At 45.5% G+C, this 19,859-nt stretch overlaps 1 protein-coding gene across 2 annotated transcripts in view; it reads left to right on the plus strand.

Annotated features, from left to right (window-relative positions):
- The first annotated feature begins 1,197 nt into the window (after window positions 1–1,197).
- LOC112237834 (solute carrier family 46 member 3) overlaps window positions 1,198–19,859 on the plus strand; it is a 29,060-nt gene continuing 10,398 nt past the window's right edge. For both annotated transcript variants that reach the window (XM_042311630.1, XM_042311631.1), the window contains exons 1-3: window positions 1,198–1,328; window positions 13,350–13,545; window positions 14,590–14,703. In XM_042311630.1, the coding sequence (XP_042167564.1) occupies window positions 13,354–13,545; window positions 14,590–14,703 (306 nt within the window). In that variant the 5' untranslated portion in view covers window positions 1,198–1,328; window positions 13,350–13,353. The remainder of the gene's footprint in view (window positions 1,329–13,349; window positions 13,546–14,589; window positions 14,704–19,859) is intronic.

Genomic DNA, 19,859 nt, shown 5'->3' on the forward strand with positions numbered 1-19,859 from the left:
CACACTATAAGGCTCTACTGATCACACTATAAGGCTCTACTGATCACACTATAAGGCTCTACTGATCACACTATAAGGCTCTACTGATCACACTATAAGGCTCTACTGATCACACTATAAGGCTCTACTGATCACACTATAAGGCTCTACTGATCACACTATAAGGCTCTATGTTCTACTGATCACACTATAAGGCTCTATGTTCTACTGATCACACTATAAGGCTCTATGTTCTACTGATCACACTATAAGGCTCTATGTTCTACTGATCACACTATAAGGCTCTATGTGTTATGAAGAGAAGAATGGGAGAAACTCCCCAATTACAGGTGTGCCAAGCTTGTAGCATCATACCCAAGAAGGCTGTCGTCACTGCTGATGGAGCTATAGCAAAGTCCTGATTATAGGGTCTAACATTTCCAAAAACTCGTTTTTGCTTTGTCGTTATGGGGTATTGTGTTTAGATTAATGAGGGGGCAAAACAATTTAGAATAAGGCCTCCCCCCTCCCCCTCTGGTTCCCTCCTCCTCGCCCCCCCCTCTGCTTCCTCCCCCTCTCCCTTTGCCTCCCCCTCTGCCTCCCCCTCCCCATCTGCCTCCCCCTCTCTCCCTCTGGTTCCCCCACCTCTCCCTCTGGTTCCCCCTCTCCCTTTGCCTCCCCCTCCCCCTCTGCCTCCCCCTCCCCCTCTGCCTCCCCCTCTCCCTCTGGTTCCCCCACCTCTCCCTCTGGTTCCCACCTCTCCCTCTGGTTCCCCCACCTCTCCCTCTGCCTCCCCCTCTCCCTCTGGTTCCCCCACCTCTCCCTCTGCCTCCCCCTCTCCCTCTGGTTCCCCCACCTCTCCCTCTGATTCCCCCTCCCCCTCTCCCTCTCAATTCCTCATTCTTTGTCTCTCTCTCATTTCCCACAGGTCAGAGGGTGTGTCTCCAGGAGGATTAAGTATTCCGTAACAGCCTAAGGGTTGCTTAGCGATGCGGTGTGTGTGGTGTGCACTAGAGTCAGACAGGTGTTGTGTCCTAGGTTCTCTGGCTGACACCTGCACTCTGGAAAACATCCTTGCTGGGAGTGTGTGTGTGTGTGTGTGTGTGTGTGTGTGTGTGTGTGTGTGTGTGTGTGTGTGTGTGTGTGTGTGTGTGTGTGTGTGTGTGTGTGTGTGTGTGTGTGTGTGTGTGTGTGTGTGTGTGTGTGTGTGTCTGTGTGTGGGAGTGTCTTGAGTCTGGTAGTGTGCGTGTCTAAGTGTGGGAGTGTGTGTGTTTGTGAACAAGGTGTGTTTCTCTCTGAAGCCGCTCGTGAGAACAGAATGAATGGTGTCTGAATAACAACTACATCAGGTAAATCGGTTTTCATCACTTTCTATCAAATCTCGACAAAGTGCACCACTTTTTTTCAGTATGAAAAGTATAGTTTTACCATAGGGCTCTGGTCTAAAGTAGTGCACTATATAGGGAATAGGGTTCCATAGGACTCTGGTCTAAAGTAGTGCACTATATAGGGAATAGGGTTCCATAGAGCTCTGGTCTAAAGTAGTGCACTATATTGGGAATAGGGTTCCATAGGGCTCTGGTCTAAAGTAGTGCACTATATAGGGAATAGGGCTCTGGTCTAAAGTAGTGCACTATATATAGGGAATAGGGTTCCATAGGGCTCTGGTCTAAAGTAGTGCACTATATATAGGGAATAGGGTTCCATAGGGCTCTGGTCTAAAGTAGTGCACTATATAGGGAATAGGGTTCCATAGGGCTCTGGTCTAAAGTAGTGCACTGTATAGGGAATAGGGTTCCATAGGGCTCTGGTCTAAAGTAGTGTACTATATAGGGAACAGGGTGCCAGTTGGTGCAGTATGTAGAAGGGGTATTAATACTCTGTACGAAGTTAGTCTCTACAGTGTTTAGTCTTATCTCTACTCTTTCACCATGGTAACATGTCTAGCATCTACCAACCCGGGAGCAGTACGTCGGTCCTACAGCACCTTTTAAAGGTTTTTTGTTTGTTGTTGTTGCTATATTAGATTGTTAAATTCCTCATTGGTGTTATTATTGTGTTAAATGACACGTTGAATCAAGTGAGCGACGTCTGGAAACAGCCAGAGCTCCCCGAGGAGAGACGACTGGCCTGGATGATTTTAGGTGCTCTGTTCCGTTTCAAGGATCGCGGAGAAATTCGACGTCGTTTAAATTTAAAGGCAAAGTTCAAGCATTAGCGGAGACTGCATTCAGGGTAAGAGCTGCAGATGTCGGCTCAACAGTAACTCTTTACCTTTAAATATCTAGCTCGCTAGCTGTAAACGCTTCAGCCATGCAGACTGAATAAAGCCCTCAGTCAACGGTTGTCAAGACCATACGTGAGTCTCTCACACCGTCCCTGGCCATTGTCAAACACTACCTCAAATCAAATAACATTTTATTAGTCACATGCACGTGTTTGGCAGATGTTATTGCAGGATGTAGCAAAAGGCTTGTGTGTCTAGCTCCAACAGTGCAGTAATATCTAACAAGTAATATCTAACAATTTCACAACATATACACAACAATGCACACAAATCTAAAGTAAAGGATTAAGAATTAAGGAATATATCAAATCTAATGTTATTTGTCACATGCGCTGAATACAACAGGTGTAGTAGACCTTACAGTGAAATGCTGAATACACCAGGTGTAGTAGACCTTTCAGTGAAATGATGAATACAAACGGTGTAGTAGACCTTACAGTGAAATGCTGAATACAACAGGTGTAGTAGACCTTACAGTGAAATGCTGAATACAACAGGTGTAGTAGACCTTACAGTGAAATGCTGAATACAACAGGTGTAGTAGACCTTACAGTGAAATGCTTACTGACAAGCCCTTAACCAACCATGCAGTTTTAAGAAAAATAAGTGTCAAGTAAAAAATGTAAATAAAAGTAAGAAATAGTGAAAGAGCAGCAGTAAAATAGCGAGACTATATACAGGGGGTACCGACACAGAGTCAATGTGGAGGCTATATACAGGGGGTACCGACACAGAGTCAATGTGGAGGCTATATAAGGGGAACCGGTACAGAGTCAATGTGGAGGCTATATACAGGGTATTACGGTACAGAGTCAATGTGGAGGCTATATACAGGGTGTTACGGTACATAGTCAATGTGGAGACTATATACAGGGTGTACCGGTACAGAGTGAATGTGGAGGCTATATACAGGGTGTTACGGTACAGAGTCAATGTGGAGGCTATATACAGGGGGTACCGACACAGAGTCAATGTGGAGGCTATATAAGGGGAACCGGTAGAGAGTCAATGTGGAGGCTATATACAGGGTATTACGGTACAGAGTCAATGTGGAGGCTATATACAGGGTGTTACGGTACATAGTCAATGTGGAGGCTATATACAGGGTATTACGGTACAGAGTCAATGTGGAGGCTATATACAGGGTGTTACAGTGCAGAGTCAATGTGGAGGCTATATACAGGGGGTATCGGTACAAAGTCAATGTGGAGGCTATATACAGGGGGTACCGGTATAGAGTCAATGTGGAGGCTATATACAGGGTGTTACGGTACAGAGTCAATGTGGAGGCTATATACAGGGTATTACGGTACAGAGTCAATGTGGAGGCTATATACAGGGTGTTACGGTACAGAGTCAATGTGGAGGCTATATACAGGGTGTACCGGTACAGAGTCAATGTGGAGGCTATATACAGGGTGTTACGGTACAGAGTCAATGTGCAGGCTATATACAGGGGGTACCGGTACAGAGTCAATGTGGAGGCTATATACAGGGGGTACCAGTACAGAGTCAATGTGGGGGCTATATACAGGGTGTACCGGTACAGAGTCAATATGGAGGCTATATACAGGGGGTACCGGTACAGAGTCAATGTGGAGGCTATATACAGGGGTACTGATACAGAGTCAATGTGGAGGCTATATACAGGGTGTTACGGTGCAGAGTCAATGTGGAGGCTATATACAGGGTGTACCGGTACAGAGTCAATGTGGAGGCTATATACAGGGTGTTACGGTACAGAGTCAATGTGCAGGCTATATACAGGGGGTACCGGTACAGAGTCAATGTGGAGGCTATATACAGGGGGTACCAGTACAGAGTCAATGTGGGGGCTATATACAGGGGGTACCGGTACAGAGTCAATATGGAGGCTATATACAGGGGGTACCGGTACAGAGTCAATGTGGAGGCTATATACAGGGGGTACTGATACAGAGTCAATGTGCAGGGGCACCTGTTAGTTGAGGTAATATGCACATGCTGGTACAGTTATTAAAGTGACTACGCATAGATAATAACAGAGAGTACCAGCAGCGTTCCGGGGGACAATGCAAATAGTCTGAGTAGCCATTTGATTAGCTGTTCAGAAGTCTTATGGCTTGGGGGTAGAAGCTGTTTAGAAGCCTCTTGGTCCTAGACTTGGCGCTCCGGTACCGCTTGCTGTGCTGTAGCAGAGAGAACAGTCTATGACAAGGGTGGCTGGAGTGTTTGACAATTTTTAGAGCCTTCCTCTGACACCGCCTGGTGTAGAGGTCCTGGATGACAGGAAGCTTGGCCCCAGTGACATACGCATTAACCTCTGTAGTGCCTTGCGGTCGGAGGCCGAACAGTTGCCATACCAGGCAGTGATGCAACCGGTCAGGATGCTCTCGATGGTGCAACTGTAGAACTTTTTGAGGATCTGTGGATCCATGCCAAATCTTTTCAGTCTCCTGAGGAGGAACATGCTTTGTTGTGTCCTCTTCACAACTGTGTTGGTGTGTTTAGACCATGATAGTTTGTTGGTGATGTGGACACCAAGGAACTTGAAGCTCTCAACCTGCTCCACTACAGCCCCGTCGATGAGAATGGGGGCGTGCTCGGTCCTCCTTTTCCTGTAGTCCACAATCATCTCCTTTGTCTTGATCACATTGAAGTAGAGGTTGTTGTCCTGGCACCACACGGTCAGGTCTCTGACCTCCTCCCTAGAGGCCGTCTCATTGTTGTCGGTGATCAGGCCTACCACTGTTGTGTCATCGGCAAATTTAATCATGGTGTTGGAGTTGTGCCTGGCCGTGCAGTCATGAGTGAACAGGGACTACAGGAGAGGACTGAGCACGGACCCCTGAGAGGTCACTGTGTTGAGGATCAGTGTGGCAGATGTGTTGTTACCTACCCTCACCACCTGGGGGCGGCCCATCAGGAAGTCCAGGATCCAGTTGCAGAGGGAGGTGTTTAGTCCCAGGGTCCTTAGCTTAGTGATGAGATTTGAGGGCATTGTGGTGTTGAACGCTGAGCTGTAGTCAATGAACAGCATTCTCACATAGGTGTTCCTTTTGTCCAGGAGTGAAAGGGCAGTGTGAAATGCAATAGAGATTACATCATCTGTGGATCTGTTGGGGTGGTATGCAAAGTGGAGTGGGTCTAGGGTTTCTGGGATAATGGTGTTGATGTGAGCCATGACCAGCCTTTCAAAGCACTTCATGGCTACAGACATGACCGCTATGGGTCAGTAGTCATTTAGGCAGGTTACCTTTGTGTTCTTGGATACAGGGACTATGGTGGTCTGCTTGAAACATGTTGGTATTACAGACTCAGTGAGGGACAGGTTGATAATGTCAGTGGAGACACTTGCCAGTTGGTTAGCGCATGTTCTGAGTCCACGTCCTGGTAATCCCTCTGGCCCTGCGGCCTTGTGAATATTGACCTGTTTAACGGTCTTACTCACATCGGCTACGGAGAGCATGATCACACAATCATCCGGAACAGCTGATGTTCTCATGCATGTTTCAGTGTTGCTTGCCTCGAAGTGAGCATAGAAGTTATTTAGCTCGTCTGGTAGGCTCGTGTCACTGGGAAGCTCGCGGCTGTGCTTCCCTTTGTAGTCTGTAATAGTTTGCAAGCCCTGCCACATCCAACAAGTGTCAGAGCCAGTGTGGTACGATTCAATCTTAGTCCTGTATTGACGATTTGCCTGTTTGATGGATCGTCGCAGGGCATAGCGGGATTTCTTATAAGTTTTCAGTTAGAGTCTTACAGCAGCTCTGACTTTTAGCTCAGGATGTTGCCTGTAATCCCTGGCTTCTGTTTGGGGTATGTACGAACAGTACATGCGTACAGTCACGGGGGGGTGTCATCGATGCACTTTTCGATTAAGCCTGATGACTGATCTGTTGTGCTCCTCAATGCCAACAGAAGAATCCCGGAACATGTTCCAGTCTGTGCTAACATAACAGTCCTGTAGCTTAGCATCTGCTTAATCTGACCACTTTTTTATTGACCGAGTCACTGGTGCTTCCTGCTTTAATTTTTGCTTGTAAGCAGGAAGCAGGAGGATAGAATTATGATCAGATTTGCCAAATGGAGGGTGAGGGATAGCTTTGTACGCATCTCTGTGTGTGGAGTAAAGGTGGTCTAGAGTTTTTCCTCTGGTTGCACATTTAACATGATGATAGAAATGAGGTTAAACGGATTTAAGTTTCCCTGTATTAAAGTTCCCGGCCACTAGGAGCGCCGCCTCTGGATGAGTGTTGTCCTGTTTGCTTATGGCCATATACAGCTTATTGAGTGCAGTCTTAGTGTCAGCATCGGTTTAAGGTGGTAAATAGACAGCTACGAAAAATATAGATGAAAACTCTCTTTGTAGAGAGTGTGGTCTACAGCTTATCATGAGATACTCTACCTCGGGCGAGCAAAACCTTGAGGCTTCCTTACTATTAGATTTTTTGCACCAGCTGTTGTTTACAAATCAATGCAAATGTATTTATACATCGTACATCAGCTGATATCTCAAAGTATCTCAAAGTGTCAGCCTAAAACCCCAAACAAGCAAGCAATGCAGGTGTAGAAGCACGGTGGCTAGGAAAAACTCCCTAGAAAGGCCAAAACCTAGGAAGAAACCTAGAGAGGAACCAGGCTATGAGGGGTGGACAGTCCTCTTCTGGCTGTGCCGGGTGGAGATTATAACAGAACATGTCCAAGATGTTCAAATGTTCATAAATGACCAGCATGGTCGAATAATAATAAGGCAGAACAGTTGAAACTGGAGCAGCAGCACGGCCAGGTGGACTGGGGACAGCAAAGAGTCATCATGTCAGGTAGTCCTGAGGCATGGTCCTAGGGCTCAGGTCCTCCGAGAGAGAGAAAGAGAGAAAGAGAGAATTAGAGAGAGCACACTTAAATTCACACAGGACACCGAATAGGACAGGAGAAGTACTCCAGATATAACAAACTGATCCTAGCCCCCGACACATAAACTACTGCAGCATAAATACTGGAGGCTGAGACAGGAGGGGTCAGGAGACACTGTGGCCCCATCCGAGGACACCCCGGACAGGGCCAAACAGGAAGGATATAACCCCAACCACTTTGCCAAAGCACAGTCCCCACACCACTAGAGGGATATCTTCAACCACCAATATACACAGACCGCCACCCCTGGTCTTACCAGAGGCTGCTGTTCTATCCTGCCGATACAGTGTATAACCCACCAGCTGTATGTTATTCATGTTGCCATTCAGCCACGACTTGGTGAAACATAAGATGTTACAGTTTTTAATGTTCCGTTTTAATGTCCCGTTGGTATGATATACGTGACCGTAGTTTGTCTATTTTATTTTCCAATGATATATACAGTGGGGCAAAAAAAGTATTTAGTCAGCCACCAATTGTGCAAGTTCTCCCACTTAAAAAGAGGCTGGATCATACTGATAACAAGTTCAAACAGGTGCCATTAATACAGGTAACGAGTGGAGGACAGAGGAGCCTCTTAAAGAAGAAGTTACAGGTCTGTGAGAGCCAGAAATCTTGCTTGTTTGTAGGTGACCAAATACTTATTTTCCACCATAATTTGCAAATTAATTAATTAAAAATCCTACAATGTGATTTTCTGGATTTTTTTCCCTCATTTTGTCTGTCATAGTTGAAATGTACCTATGATGAAAATTACAGGCCTCTCTCATCTTTTTAAGTGGGAGAACTTGCACAATTGGTGGCTGACTAAATACTTTTTTGCCCCACTGTACAAGTGTCTTTATATCAGTTGAAAGCTTAAATTCTTGTTAATCTAACTGCTACGATTTACAGTAGCTACTACAGCGAAAACATGCCATGCGATTGTTTGGCGCCCCACATCAAAATATTTTTCCACCGGCACAGGATTCATAAATTCCCAAACAGCGATGAAATATTCACTTACTTTTTGAAAATCTTCCTCTGATTTGTCATCCAAAGGATCCCAGCATGCAGTGTTGTTTTGTTAGATCTTTATATCCCAAAAAACTCTGTTTAGATGGCGCCATCGATTTGAGTAACCCCCTCGCTCGTTCAACATGCCAAGATAGGAATCCGAAAATCTACCCCTAAACTTTGCTTCAACAAGTCAAAATACGTTTCTATTTACTCCTCAGACACCCTAAAATGTAATTAAACTATACAATTTCACACGGAAAGAAGTATGTTCAATAGGAAACCAATATGAGTAGGTGTGCGTTGTCTTCATGGCGCGCGTACACATGAATTTCCAAGACTGTGTCCTTGTAGTAAAACTCATTATTCTTACTCGTTTTGGAAGAAACAAGCCTGAATCATTGAACAAAGACTGCTGACACCCTGTGGAAGCCATAGGAATTGCATACTGTGAGCTAGATTGAATTATTTCCTTACACGTTCCATATACGTTCCATTGTAAGAGCATTGGCTCACTCAAAAAAAAATCTGGTTGGTTTTTCTTTGGATTTCTCCTACTACATCTATTGTGTTATCATCTCCTACCTTATCTTAACATTTCTACAAACTTCTTTCCAATGGTACCAATTATATGCATATCCTGGCTTCAGGGCCTGAGCAACAGGCAGTTTGCTTTGGGCACATCAATCAGACATGAAGTGGAGAAAAAAGGGGCCTAACCCTAAAGGACAACCAGTACCAGCAACTGAAGGAGGACAGTTATAATGATGGGCCAATAGCCAGGCAGCTACACAAGGAGGACATTTATAATGATGGGCCAATAGCCAGGCAGCTACACAAGGAGGACATTTATAATGATGGACCAATAGCCAGGCAGCTACACAAGGAGGACATTTATAATGATGGGCCAATAGCAGCTACACAAGGACGACATTTATAGTGATGGGCCAATAGCAGCTACACAAGAAGGACATTTATAATGATGGGCCAATAACCAGGCAGCTACACAAGGAGGACATTTATAGTGATGGGCCAATAGCAGCTACACAAGGAGGACATTTATAATGATTGGCCAATAACCAGGCAGCTACACAAGGAGGACATTTATAGTGATGGGCCAATAGCAGCTACACAAGGAGGACATTTATAGTGATGGGCCAATAGCCAGGCAGCTACACAAGGAGGACATTTATAATGATGGGCCAATAGCCAGGCAGCTACACAAGGAGGACATTTATAATGATGGACCAATAGCCAGGCAGCTACACAAGGAGGACATTTATAGTGATGGGCCAATAGCCAGGCAGCTACACAAGGAGGACATTTATAGTGATGGGCCAATAGCCAGGCAGCTACACAAGGAGGACATTTATAGTGATGGGCCAATAGCCAGGCAGCTACACAAGGAGGACATTTATAGTGATGGGCCAATAGCCAGGCAGCTACACAAGGAGGACATTTATAGTGATGGGCCAATAGCCAGGCAGCTACACAAGGAGGACATTTATAGTGATGGGCCAATAGCTAGGCAGCTACACAAGGAGGACATTTATAATGATGGGCCAATAGCCAGGCAGCTACACAAGGAGGACATTTATAGTGATGTGCCAATAGCCAGGCAGCTACACAAGGAGGACATTTATAGTGATGGGCCAATAGCAGCTACACAAGGAGGACATTTATAGTGATGGGCCAATAGCCAGGCAGCTACACAAGGAGGACATTTATAATGATGGACCAATAGCCAGGCAGCTACACAAGGAGGACATTTATAGTGATGGGCCAATAGCCAGGCAGCTACACAAGGAGGACATTTATAATGATGGGCCAATAGCAGCTACACAAGGAGGACATTTATAGTGATGGGCCAATAGCAGCTACACAAGGAGGACATTTATAATGATTGGCCAATAACCAGGCAGCTACACAAGGAGGACATTTATAGTGATGGGCCAATAGCAGCTACACAAGGAGGACATTTATAGTGATGGGCCAATAGCCAGGCAGCTACACAAGGAGGACATTTATAATGATGGGCCAATAGCCAGGCAGCTACACAAGGAGGACATTTATAATGATGGACCAATAGCCAGGCAGCTACACAAGGAGGACATTTATAGTGATGGGCCAATAGCCAGGCAGCTACACACGGAGGAAATTTATAATGATGGACCAATAGCCAGGCAGCTACACAAGGAGGACATTTATAATGATGGGCCAATAGCCAGGCAGCTACACAAGGAGGAAATTTATAATGATGGACCAATAGCAGCTACACAAGGAGGACATTTATAATGATGGACCAATAGCAGCTACACAAGGAGGACATTTATAATGATGGGCCAATAGCCAGGCAGCTACACAAGGAGGACATTTATAGTGATGGACCAATAGCCAGGCAGCTACACAAGGAGGACATTTATAATGATGGGCCAATAGCCAGGCAGCTACACAAGGAGGACGTTTATAATGATGGGCCAATAGCAGCTACACAAGGACGACATTTATAGTGATGGGCCAATAGCAGCTACACAAGGAGGACATTTATAATGATGGGCCAATAACCAGGCAGCTACACAAGGAGGACATTTATAGTGATGGGCCAATAGCAGCTACACAAGGAGGACATTTATAATGATTGGCCAATAACCAGGCAGCTACACAAGGAGGACATTTATAGTGATGGGCCAATAGCAGCTACACAAGGAGGACATTTATAGTGATGGGCCAATAGCCAGGCAGCTACACAAGGAGGACATTTATAATGATGGGCCAATAGCCAGGCAGCTACACAAGGAGGACATTTATAATGATGGACCAATAGCCAGGCAGCTACACAAGGAGGACATTTATAGTGATGGGCCAATAGCCAGGCAGCTACACAAGGAGGACATTTATAGTGATGGGCCAATAGCCAGGCAGCTACACAAGGAGGACATTTATAGTGATGGGCCAATAGCCAGGCAGCTACACAAGGAGGACATTTATAGTGATGGGCCAATAGCCAGGCAGCTACACAAGGAGGACATTTATAGTGATGGGCCAATAGCCAGGCAGCTACACAAGGAGGACATTTATAGTGATGGGCCAATAGCCAGGCAGCTACACAAGGAGGACATTTATAATGATGGGCCAATAGCCAGGCAGCTACACAAGGAGGACATTTATAATGATGGACCAATAGCCAGGCAGCTACACAAGGAGGACATTTATAGTGATGGGCCAATAGCCAGGCAGCTACACAAGGAGGACATTTATAATGATGGGCCAATAGCAGCTACACAAGGAGGACATTTATAGTGATGGGCCAATAGCAGCTACACAAGGAGGACATTTATAATGATTGGCCAATAACCAGGCAGCTACACAAGGAGGACATTTATAGTGATGGGCCAATAGCAGCTACACAAGGAGGACATTTATAGTGATGGGCCAATAGCCAGGCAGCTACACAAGGAGGACATTTATAATGATGGGCCAATAGCCAGGCAGCTACACAAGGAGGACATTTATAATGACGGACCAATAGCCAGGCAGCTACACAAGGAGGACATTTATAGTGATGGGCCAATAGCCAGGCAGCTACACAAGGAGGACATTTATAGTGATGGGCCAATAGCCAGGCAGCTACACAAGGAGGACATTTATAGTGATGGGCCAATAGCAGCTACACAAGGAGGACATTTATAGTGATGGGCCAATAGCCAGGCAGCTACACAAGGAGGACATTTATAATGATGGACCAATAGCCAGGCAGCTACACAAGGAGGACATTTATAGTGATGGGCCAATAGCCAGGCAGCTACACAAGGAGGACATTTATAATGATGGGCCAATAGCAGCTACACAAGGAGGACATTTATAGTGATGGACCAATAGCAGCTACACAAGGAGGACATTTTCATAATGATGGGCCAATAACCAGGCAGCTACACAAGGAGGACATTTATAGTGATGGACCAATAGCAGCTACACAAGGAGGACATTTATAATGATGGGCCAATAGCCAGGCAGCTACACAAGGAGGACCTTTATAGTGATGGACCAATAACCAGGCAGCTACACAAGGAGGACATTTATAATGATGGACCAATAGCCAGGCAGCTACACAAGGAGGACATTTATAGTGATGGACCAATAGCCAGGCAGCTACACAAGGAGGACATTTATAGTGATGGACCAATAGCCAGGCAGCTACACAAGGAGGACATTTATAATGATGGACCAATAGCCAGGCAGCTACACAAGGAGGACATTTATAGTGATGGACCAATAGCAGCTACACAAGGAGGACCTTTATAGTGATGGGCCAATAGCCAGGCAGCTACACAAGGAGGACATTTATAATGATGGGTCAATAGCCAGGCAGCTACACAAGGAGGACCTTTATAGTGATGGACCAATAACCAGGCAGCTACACAAGGAGGACATTTATAATGATGGACCAATAGCCAGGCAGCTACACAAGGAGGACATTTATAATGATGGACCAATAGCCAGGCAGCTACACAAGGAGGACATTTATAGTGATGGACCAATAGCCAGGCAGCTACACAAGGAGGACATTTATAATGATGGACCAATAGCCAGGCAGCTACACAAGGAGGACATTTATAGTGATGGACCAATAGCAGCTACACAAGGAGGACCTTTATAGTGATGGGCCAATAGCCAGGCAGCTACACAAGGAGGACATTTATAATGATGGGCCAATAGCCAGGCAGCTACACAAGGAGGACCTTTATAGTGATGGACCAATAACCAGGCAGCTACACAAGGAGGACATTTATAGTGATGGACCAATAGCAGCTACACAAGGAGGACCTTTATAGTGATGGGCCAATAGCCAGGCAGCTACACAAGGAGGACATTTATAATGATGGACCAATAGCCAGGCAGCTACACAAGGAGGACATTTATAGTGATGGGCCAATAGCCAGGCAGCTACACAAGGAGGACATTTATAATGATGGACCAATAGCCAGGCAGCTACACAAGGAGGAAAAATGTTCTGCCCTTGAGCCACAACAGCTGCTTCCCAGGCTCTGTGGACGCCAGTAAAGGCTACCCCCCCATTCATACAATGAAGAGAGGACAGGTTCACAAAGGGATGCTAATACTCTCTCTCTCTCTCTCTCTCTCTCTCTCTCTCTCTCTCTCTCTCTCTCTCTCTCTCTCTCTCTCTCTTCACTAGGTTAATGATGGTCCGTGTGTTCCTGATAGAGCCAGTGGTTGGTTTCTATGCCTTCTCCATGTTCATGCTGTACCCCCTGATCCAGCAGTATGTCTACAGGAGGCTGTGGCAGCAGCTCACCGGTGCCCCCTACCCTACACAGATGAACTACACCCACTGCTCTGACAGCAGCACCAATGTCAGCTCCATTCACCAGGTGGGAGAGGGAGGGGGGCTAAGCTACCTTTTTAACTTGTTTTATCTGCTAAATGTATTTGTTTTATTTGTTACTTTGATCAACCCATTGAGACCGGTCATTTACAGCAGTGCAACGTGGACAACAATGCAGCAAATTCCAAATGATCAATATAAAATACAATAAACTACAAATTACAGAATCAACACTCCATCTTCAAACACCACAATACCTTACATTCAATTCAAACAGTTATAATAATTAAATTAAGTCGTCTTTTATTTGTCTCCTTTTGTGTGAATAAATAGAACTATAACTGAAAGACCAGGAAAAATCTATTTCAAATTGTTCCTTTCTCTCCCTCTCCTCCTCTCTCCCCTCTCTCTCTCCTCTCTCCCTACTCTCTCCTCCCCTCTCTCTCTCTCTCTCTCTCTCTCTCTCTCTCTCTCTCTCTCTCCTCTCTCTCCCCTCTCCTCTCTCCCTCCTCTCTCCCTCCTCTCTCCTCCCCCTCCCCTCCTCTCTCCCCCTCTCTCCCTCTCCTCTCTCTCTCTCTCTCTCTCTCTCTCTCCTCCCCCTCCCCTCTCTCTCTCCTCTCTCCCTACTCTCTCCTCCCCTCTCTCTCTCTCTCTCTCTCTCTCTCTCTCTCTCTCTCTCTCTCTCTCTCTCTCTCTAATTAAATTAAGTCGTCTTTTATTTGTCTCCTTTTGTGTGAATAAATAGAACTATAACTGAAAGACCAGGAAAAATCTGTTTCAAATTGTTCCTTTCTCTCCCTCTCCTCCTCTCTCCCCTCTCTCTCTCCTCTCTCCCTACTCTCTCCTCCCCTCTCTCTCTCTCTCTCTCTCTCTCTCTCTCTCTCTCTCTCTCTCCTCTCTCTCTCCCCTCTCCCTCTCCTCTCTCCTCCCCCTCTCCTCTCTCCCTCCTCTCTCTCCCCTCTCCTCTCTCCCTCCTCTCTCCCTCCTCTCTCCTCCCCCTCCCCTCCTCTCTCCCCCTCTCTCCCTCTCCTCTCTCTCTCTCTCTCTCTCTCTCTCCTCTCCTCCCCCTCCCCTCTCCTTCCCCCTACAGGAGATCCAGAAGGAGACATCTCTGTTTCTCTTCTACAGTGAGCTGTGTTTCCTCTTCCCTAGTCTCCTCTCCTCCCTACTCCTGGTCTCCTACAGCGACCACCGCGGCAGGAAGGTAATACAAGTATGACATTTACTGTGGCTACATGCCAAATGGCATCCTACTCTCCTATAGGCTCTGGTCTAAACTTGGGCACTATGTAGAGAATAGTGTGCCATAGGGCTCTGGTCTAAAGTAGTACACTATATAGGGAATAGGGTGCCATAGGGCCCTGGTCTAAAGTAGTGACGAATATAGGGAATAGGGTGCCATAGGGCTCTGGTCTAAAGTAGTGACGTATATAGGGAATAGGTTGCCATAGGGCTCTGGTCTAAAGTAGTGACGTATATAGGGAATAGGTTGCCATAGGGCTCTGGTCTAAAGTAGTGACGTATATAGGGAATAGGGTGCCATAGGGTTCTGGACTAAAGTAGTGTACTATATAGGGAGTAGGGTTCTATAGGGCTCTGGTCTAAAGTAGTGATCTATATAGGGAATAGGGTGCCATAGGGTTCTGGACTAAAGTAGTGTACTATATAGGGAATAGGGTGTTTATTTGCTGAAGAAGACAATATACTTTTATGCCATAGCTGTTAAGGATCCACCCCTTTTTTTCAAATTTCTCCTAAAATTACATACCCAAATCTAACTTCCTGTAACTTAAGCCCTGAAGCAAAGGAAATGCATATTTTGGTAGCATTTGAAAGGAAACACTTTGAAGTTTGTGGAAATGTGAAATTAATGTCGGAGAATTTAACACATTAGATCTGGTAGAAGATAATACAAAGAAGAAGAAAAAACGTTATTTTGAAATGCAAGAGACATAATGTATTATTATTCCATTATTGTTTATTAATAACTTTTCGTGTTCAAAATTGTGCACTCTCCTCAATCATTAGCACGGTATTCGATTCACTGTAATAGCTACTGTAAATTGTACAGTGCAGTAAGATTAACTAGAATTTAAAGCTTTCTGCCAATATCAGATATGTCTCTGTCCTGGGAAATGTTCTTGTTACTTACAATCTCATGCTAATCGCATTAGCCTACGTTAGCTCAACCATCCCGTGGAAGGGACACCGATCCCGAAGAATATTTATTAAATTAAATAGGTACTCATTTGTTTAACACTCTTTTTCTTTCAGGGTTTTGTTGGGAAACATATGTTTACATTGCCAAAGCAAGTGAAATGTGTTTTTTTACAGTAAACATTACCCTTGCATTTCATATGTCATATTATGTGCAAATAGTTAAAGTGCAAAAGGGAAAATAAATTAACACAAATATTGGATGTATTTACAATGGTATTTGTTCTTCACTGGTTGCCCTTTTCTTGTGGCAACAGGTCAGAAATCTTGCTGCTGTGATGGCACACTGTGGAATTTCACCCAGTAGATATGGGAGTTTCTCAAAATTGGATTTGTTTTTGAATTCTTTGTGGATCTGTGTAATCTGAGGGAAATATGTCTCTCTAATATGGTCATATTTTGGTCAGGAGGTCAGGAAGTGCGGCTCAGTTTCCACCTCATTTTGTGGGCAGTGAGCACATAGCCTGTCTTCTCTTGAAAACCAGGTCTGCCTACGGCGGCCTTTCTCAATAGCAAGGCTATGCTCACTGAGTCTGTACATAGTCAAAGCATTCCTTAAGTTTGGGTCAGTCACAGTGGTCAGGTATTCTGCCACTGTGTACCATCTGTTTAGAGCCAAATAGCATTCTAGTTTGCTTTGTTCATCTGTTTTAATTCTTTCCAATGTGTTAAGTAATTATCTTTTTGTTTTCTCATGATTTGGTTGGGTCTAATTGTGATGCTGTCCTGGGGCTCTGTGGGGTGTGTTTGTGAACAGAGCCCCAGGACCAGCTTGCTTAGGGGACTCTTCTCCAGGTTCATCTCTCTGTAGGTGATGGCTTTGTTATGGAAGGTTTGGGAATCGCTTCCTTTTAGGTGGTTGTAGAATTGAATGGCTCTTTTCTGGATTTTGATAATTAGTGGGTATCAGCCTAATTCTGCTCTGCATGCATTATTTGGTGTATTACGTTGTACACTGGGGATATTTTTGCAGAATCTGCATGCAGAGTCTCAATTTGATGTTTGGCCCATTTTGTGAGTTCTTGGTTGGTGAGCCGACCCCAGACCTCACAACCATAAAGGGAAATGGGTTCTACAACTGATTCAAATATTAATTGGTCTGTGTGTGTGAGGTTCCTAATTGGTATGTTATCAATGTCTCTCTCCCCCCTCTCTCTTCTTCTGTTTCTCTCTCCCCCCTATCTCTTCTTCTGTCTCTCTCCCCCTATCTCTTCTTCTGTCTCTCTCTCCCCCTATCTCTTCTTCTGTCTCTCTCTCCCTATCTCTTCTTCTGTCTCTCTCCCCCTATCTCTTCTTCTGTCTCTCTCCCCCTATCTCTTCTTCTGTCTCTCTCTCCCCTATCTCTTCTTCTGTTTCTCTCTCCCTATCTCTTCTTCTGTTTCTCTCTCCCTATCTCTTCTTCTGTTTCTCTCCCCCTATCTCTTCTTCTGTTTCTCTCCCCCTATCTCTTCTTCTGTCTCTCTCTCCCCTATCTCTTCTTCTGTCTCTCTCCCTATCTCTTCTTCTGTTTCTCTCTCTCCCCTATCTCTTCTTCTGTCTCTCTCTCCCCTATCTCTTCTTCTGTTTCTCTCTCTCCCCCATCTTCTTCTGTTTCTCTCTCCCTATCTCTTCTTCTGTCTCTCTTTATCCCTTCTCTCTCCTTTTGTCCCCCTCCATCCCTCATCCCTCCATCTCTAGGTAGCTCTAGTGCCCCCTGGTGGGCGAGCTGTTATTTGCTCTGTGCTATGCAACCGTGTCTCACCTCTCCCTTAGCCTGGGTTACCTGCTAGGGGCCTCTTTCCTGGCTGGGGTAATGGGGGCCCACTGCTCTACTGGGGGAAGTTTTGCCTATATAGCTGACCTATGTGAGGAGGAGGGGGTGGAGGGGGTGGGGTTAAGTATTTGTGTGAGGAAGGGGGTGGGAATATGAATATTGTTGGGATTGGGGCTAGAGATGGGGGAGTTACCAATGTGAGGGAGGTAGGGGTGGGGGAGAGATGACTGTAGAGATCGGGGTATGTGTGGGGAGTGGAGAGGAGAACAAAGGAGAGATGGAGAGAGAGACAGAGGGAAAGATGGAGGCAAAGACAGAGGGAGAGACAGAGAGAGCGATGGACAGGGAGACAGAGGGAGAGATGGAGGCAGAGACAGAGGGAGAGACGGAGAGAGCGATGGACAGGGAGACAGAGGGAGAGACGGAGGCAGAGACAGAGGGAGAGACGGAGAGAGCGATGGACAGGGAGACAGAGGGAGAGACGGAGGCAGAGACAGAGACAGAGAGAGCGATGGACAGGGAGACAGAGACGGAGGGAGTAGAGAGAGAGACTGGGGTAAGGGTGGGGGTCGTACAGTGCGTATGGCAGCCTTGGAGATGTTGCTAGGTGTGTTGTCAGGGGCTAGCCTCTCTGTGTACTGGGTTCTATATTCAGACGGCAGGGTTCACCTGGCCGTTCATCACAGCAGCCGTACTACACCTGATCAACCTGGTATACACAGCCTGGGTACTGCAGGAGACTGTGGAGAGACCCTCGCACACAGACTCATCTTCATCACCATCATCATCACCGTCACCTTTTGGGGCGGGCTCAGCACGCTTTCTCCAACGAGAAGCCCTGATTGGTCGGTTTCAGGGTGTGTATCTGTTATTCATCGCGTCACCAAGGAGGAGGAAAACTGTCCTGGGACTGATACTGGCGGCCTTTGCTTTCTATACGGTTAGTGTGTGTGTGTGTGTGTGTGTGTGTGTGTGTGTGTGTGTGTGTGTGTGTGTGTGTGTGTGTGTGTGTGTGTGTGTGTGTGTGTGTGTGTGTGTGTGTGTGTGTGTGTTTAACATTTCACCTTAATGTCCTGACAAGGTAGGAAAACAGGAACTTTTTTCAGGTCCTGAATTTGTTCAAATTATATTTTAAGTTTAAAGGTTAGGTGAAGGGTTTTGGGGTTAGGTTAAGGGTTAGGGGTTAAAGGCTAGGGGTTAAGGGTTAGGGGTTAAGGGTTAGAGGTTAAAGGTTAGAGGTCAAGGTTAAGGGTTACAGGTTAGGGGTTAATGGTTAGGGGTTAAGGGTTAGGGGTTAAAGGCTAGGGGTTAAGGGTTAGGGGTTAAAGGTTAGAGGTTAAAGGTTAGGGGTTAAAGGTTAGGGGTTAAGGGTTAGGGGTTAAAGGCTAGGGGTTAAGGGTTAGGGGTTAAAGGCTAGAGGTTAAAGGTTAGGGGTTAAAGATTAGGGGTTAAAGGTTAAGGGAACATAGGATTTGTAATAGTAAACAATGTTTCACTCCAAAGGGTCCAGAAATGAAAACAAGATGTGTTTTTGTTAGTTGCAAGGTCCCCTGTTCAGAAACCTGCGTGGTTCTGGTACCGACATTTTGGTTATAAATCTGTGGACACCGTAGATCAAAATGATTGAGCGATAGCCCTCGTTCACAAGGACACAGTAGTATTGTTTAGCCTGTGTGACATAGGAATTGAAACCTGAAACCACTTGAAGCTGAGATTTAATTCGCTCTTCCGACTATTTACAGCCATTAATCTAAAATAATTCATGGATGTTTTTTTTTACAAAAACCCTTTCAGTTTGTCATAAATGAACAAGATAAATATGAGATAAAATGTCACGTCCTGACCTTAGTTATCTCTGTTTTCGTTATTATTTTGGTTTGGTCAGGGTGTGACGGGGTGGGTATGTTAGTTTTTGTATTGTCTAGGGGTTTTGTATGTCAAGGGGTTTGTAGATCTAGGTAATATGTATGTCTATGGTGGCCTGATATGGTTCCCAATCAGAGGCAGCTGTTTATCGTTGTCTCTGATTGGGGATCATATTTAGGTAGCCATTTTACCCTTTTTGTGTTTGTGGGTTCTTGTTCTATGTTTAGTTGCCTGTCCGCACTACACATATTAGCGTCACTGTTCGTATTGATAGTTTGTGTTCCTTCTTTTATTAATGAAAAATGTATATTTACCATGCTGAGCCTTGGTCTCCTCCAACGACCGTGACATAAAAGCGTTCCTAGCGAGTTCAGGAAGCCAAGCCAGAGCAGAGCTATGGGGGGAGTAGACGTTTTTTATTTTATTGAACATTTATTTAACTAGGAAAGTCCGTTAAGAACAAATTATTATTTACAATGACTGCCTACCAAAAGGCCTCCTGCAGGGACGGAGGCTGGGATTAA

The sequence above is a fragment of the Oncorhynchus tshawytscha genome, linkage group LG33 (assembly GCF_018296145.1).
Source record: "Oncorhynchus tshawytscha isolate Ot180627B linkage group LG33, Otsh_v2.0, whole genome shotgun sequence".
NCBI classification, from domain to species: Eukaryota; Metazoa; Chordata; class Actinopteri; order Salmoniformes; family Salmonidae; genus Oncorhynchus; species Oncorhynchus tshawytscha.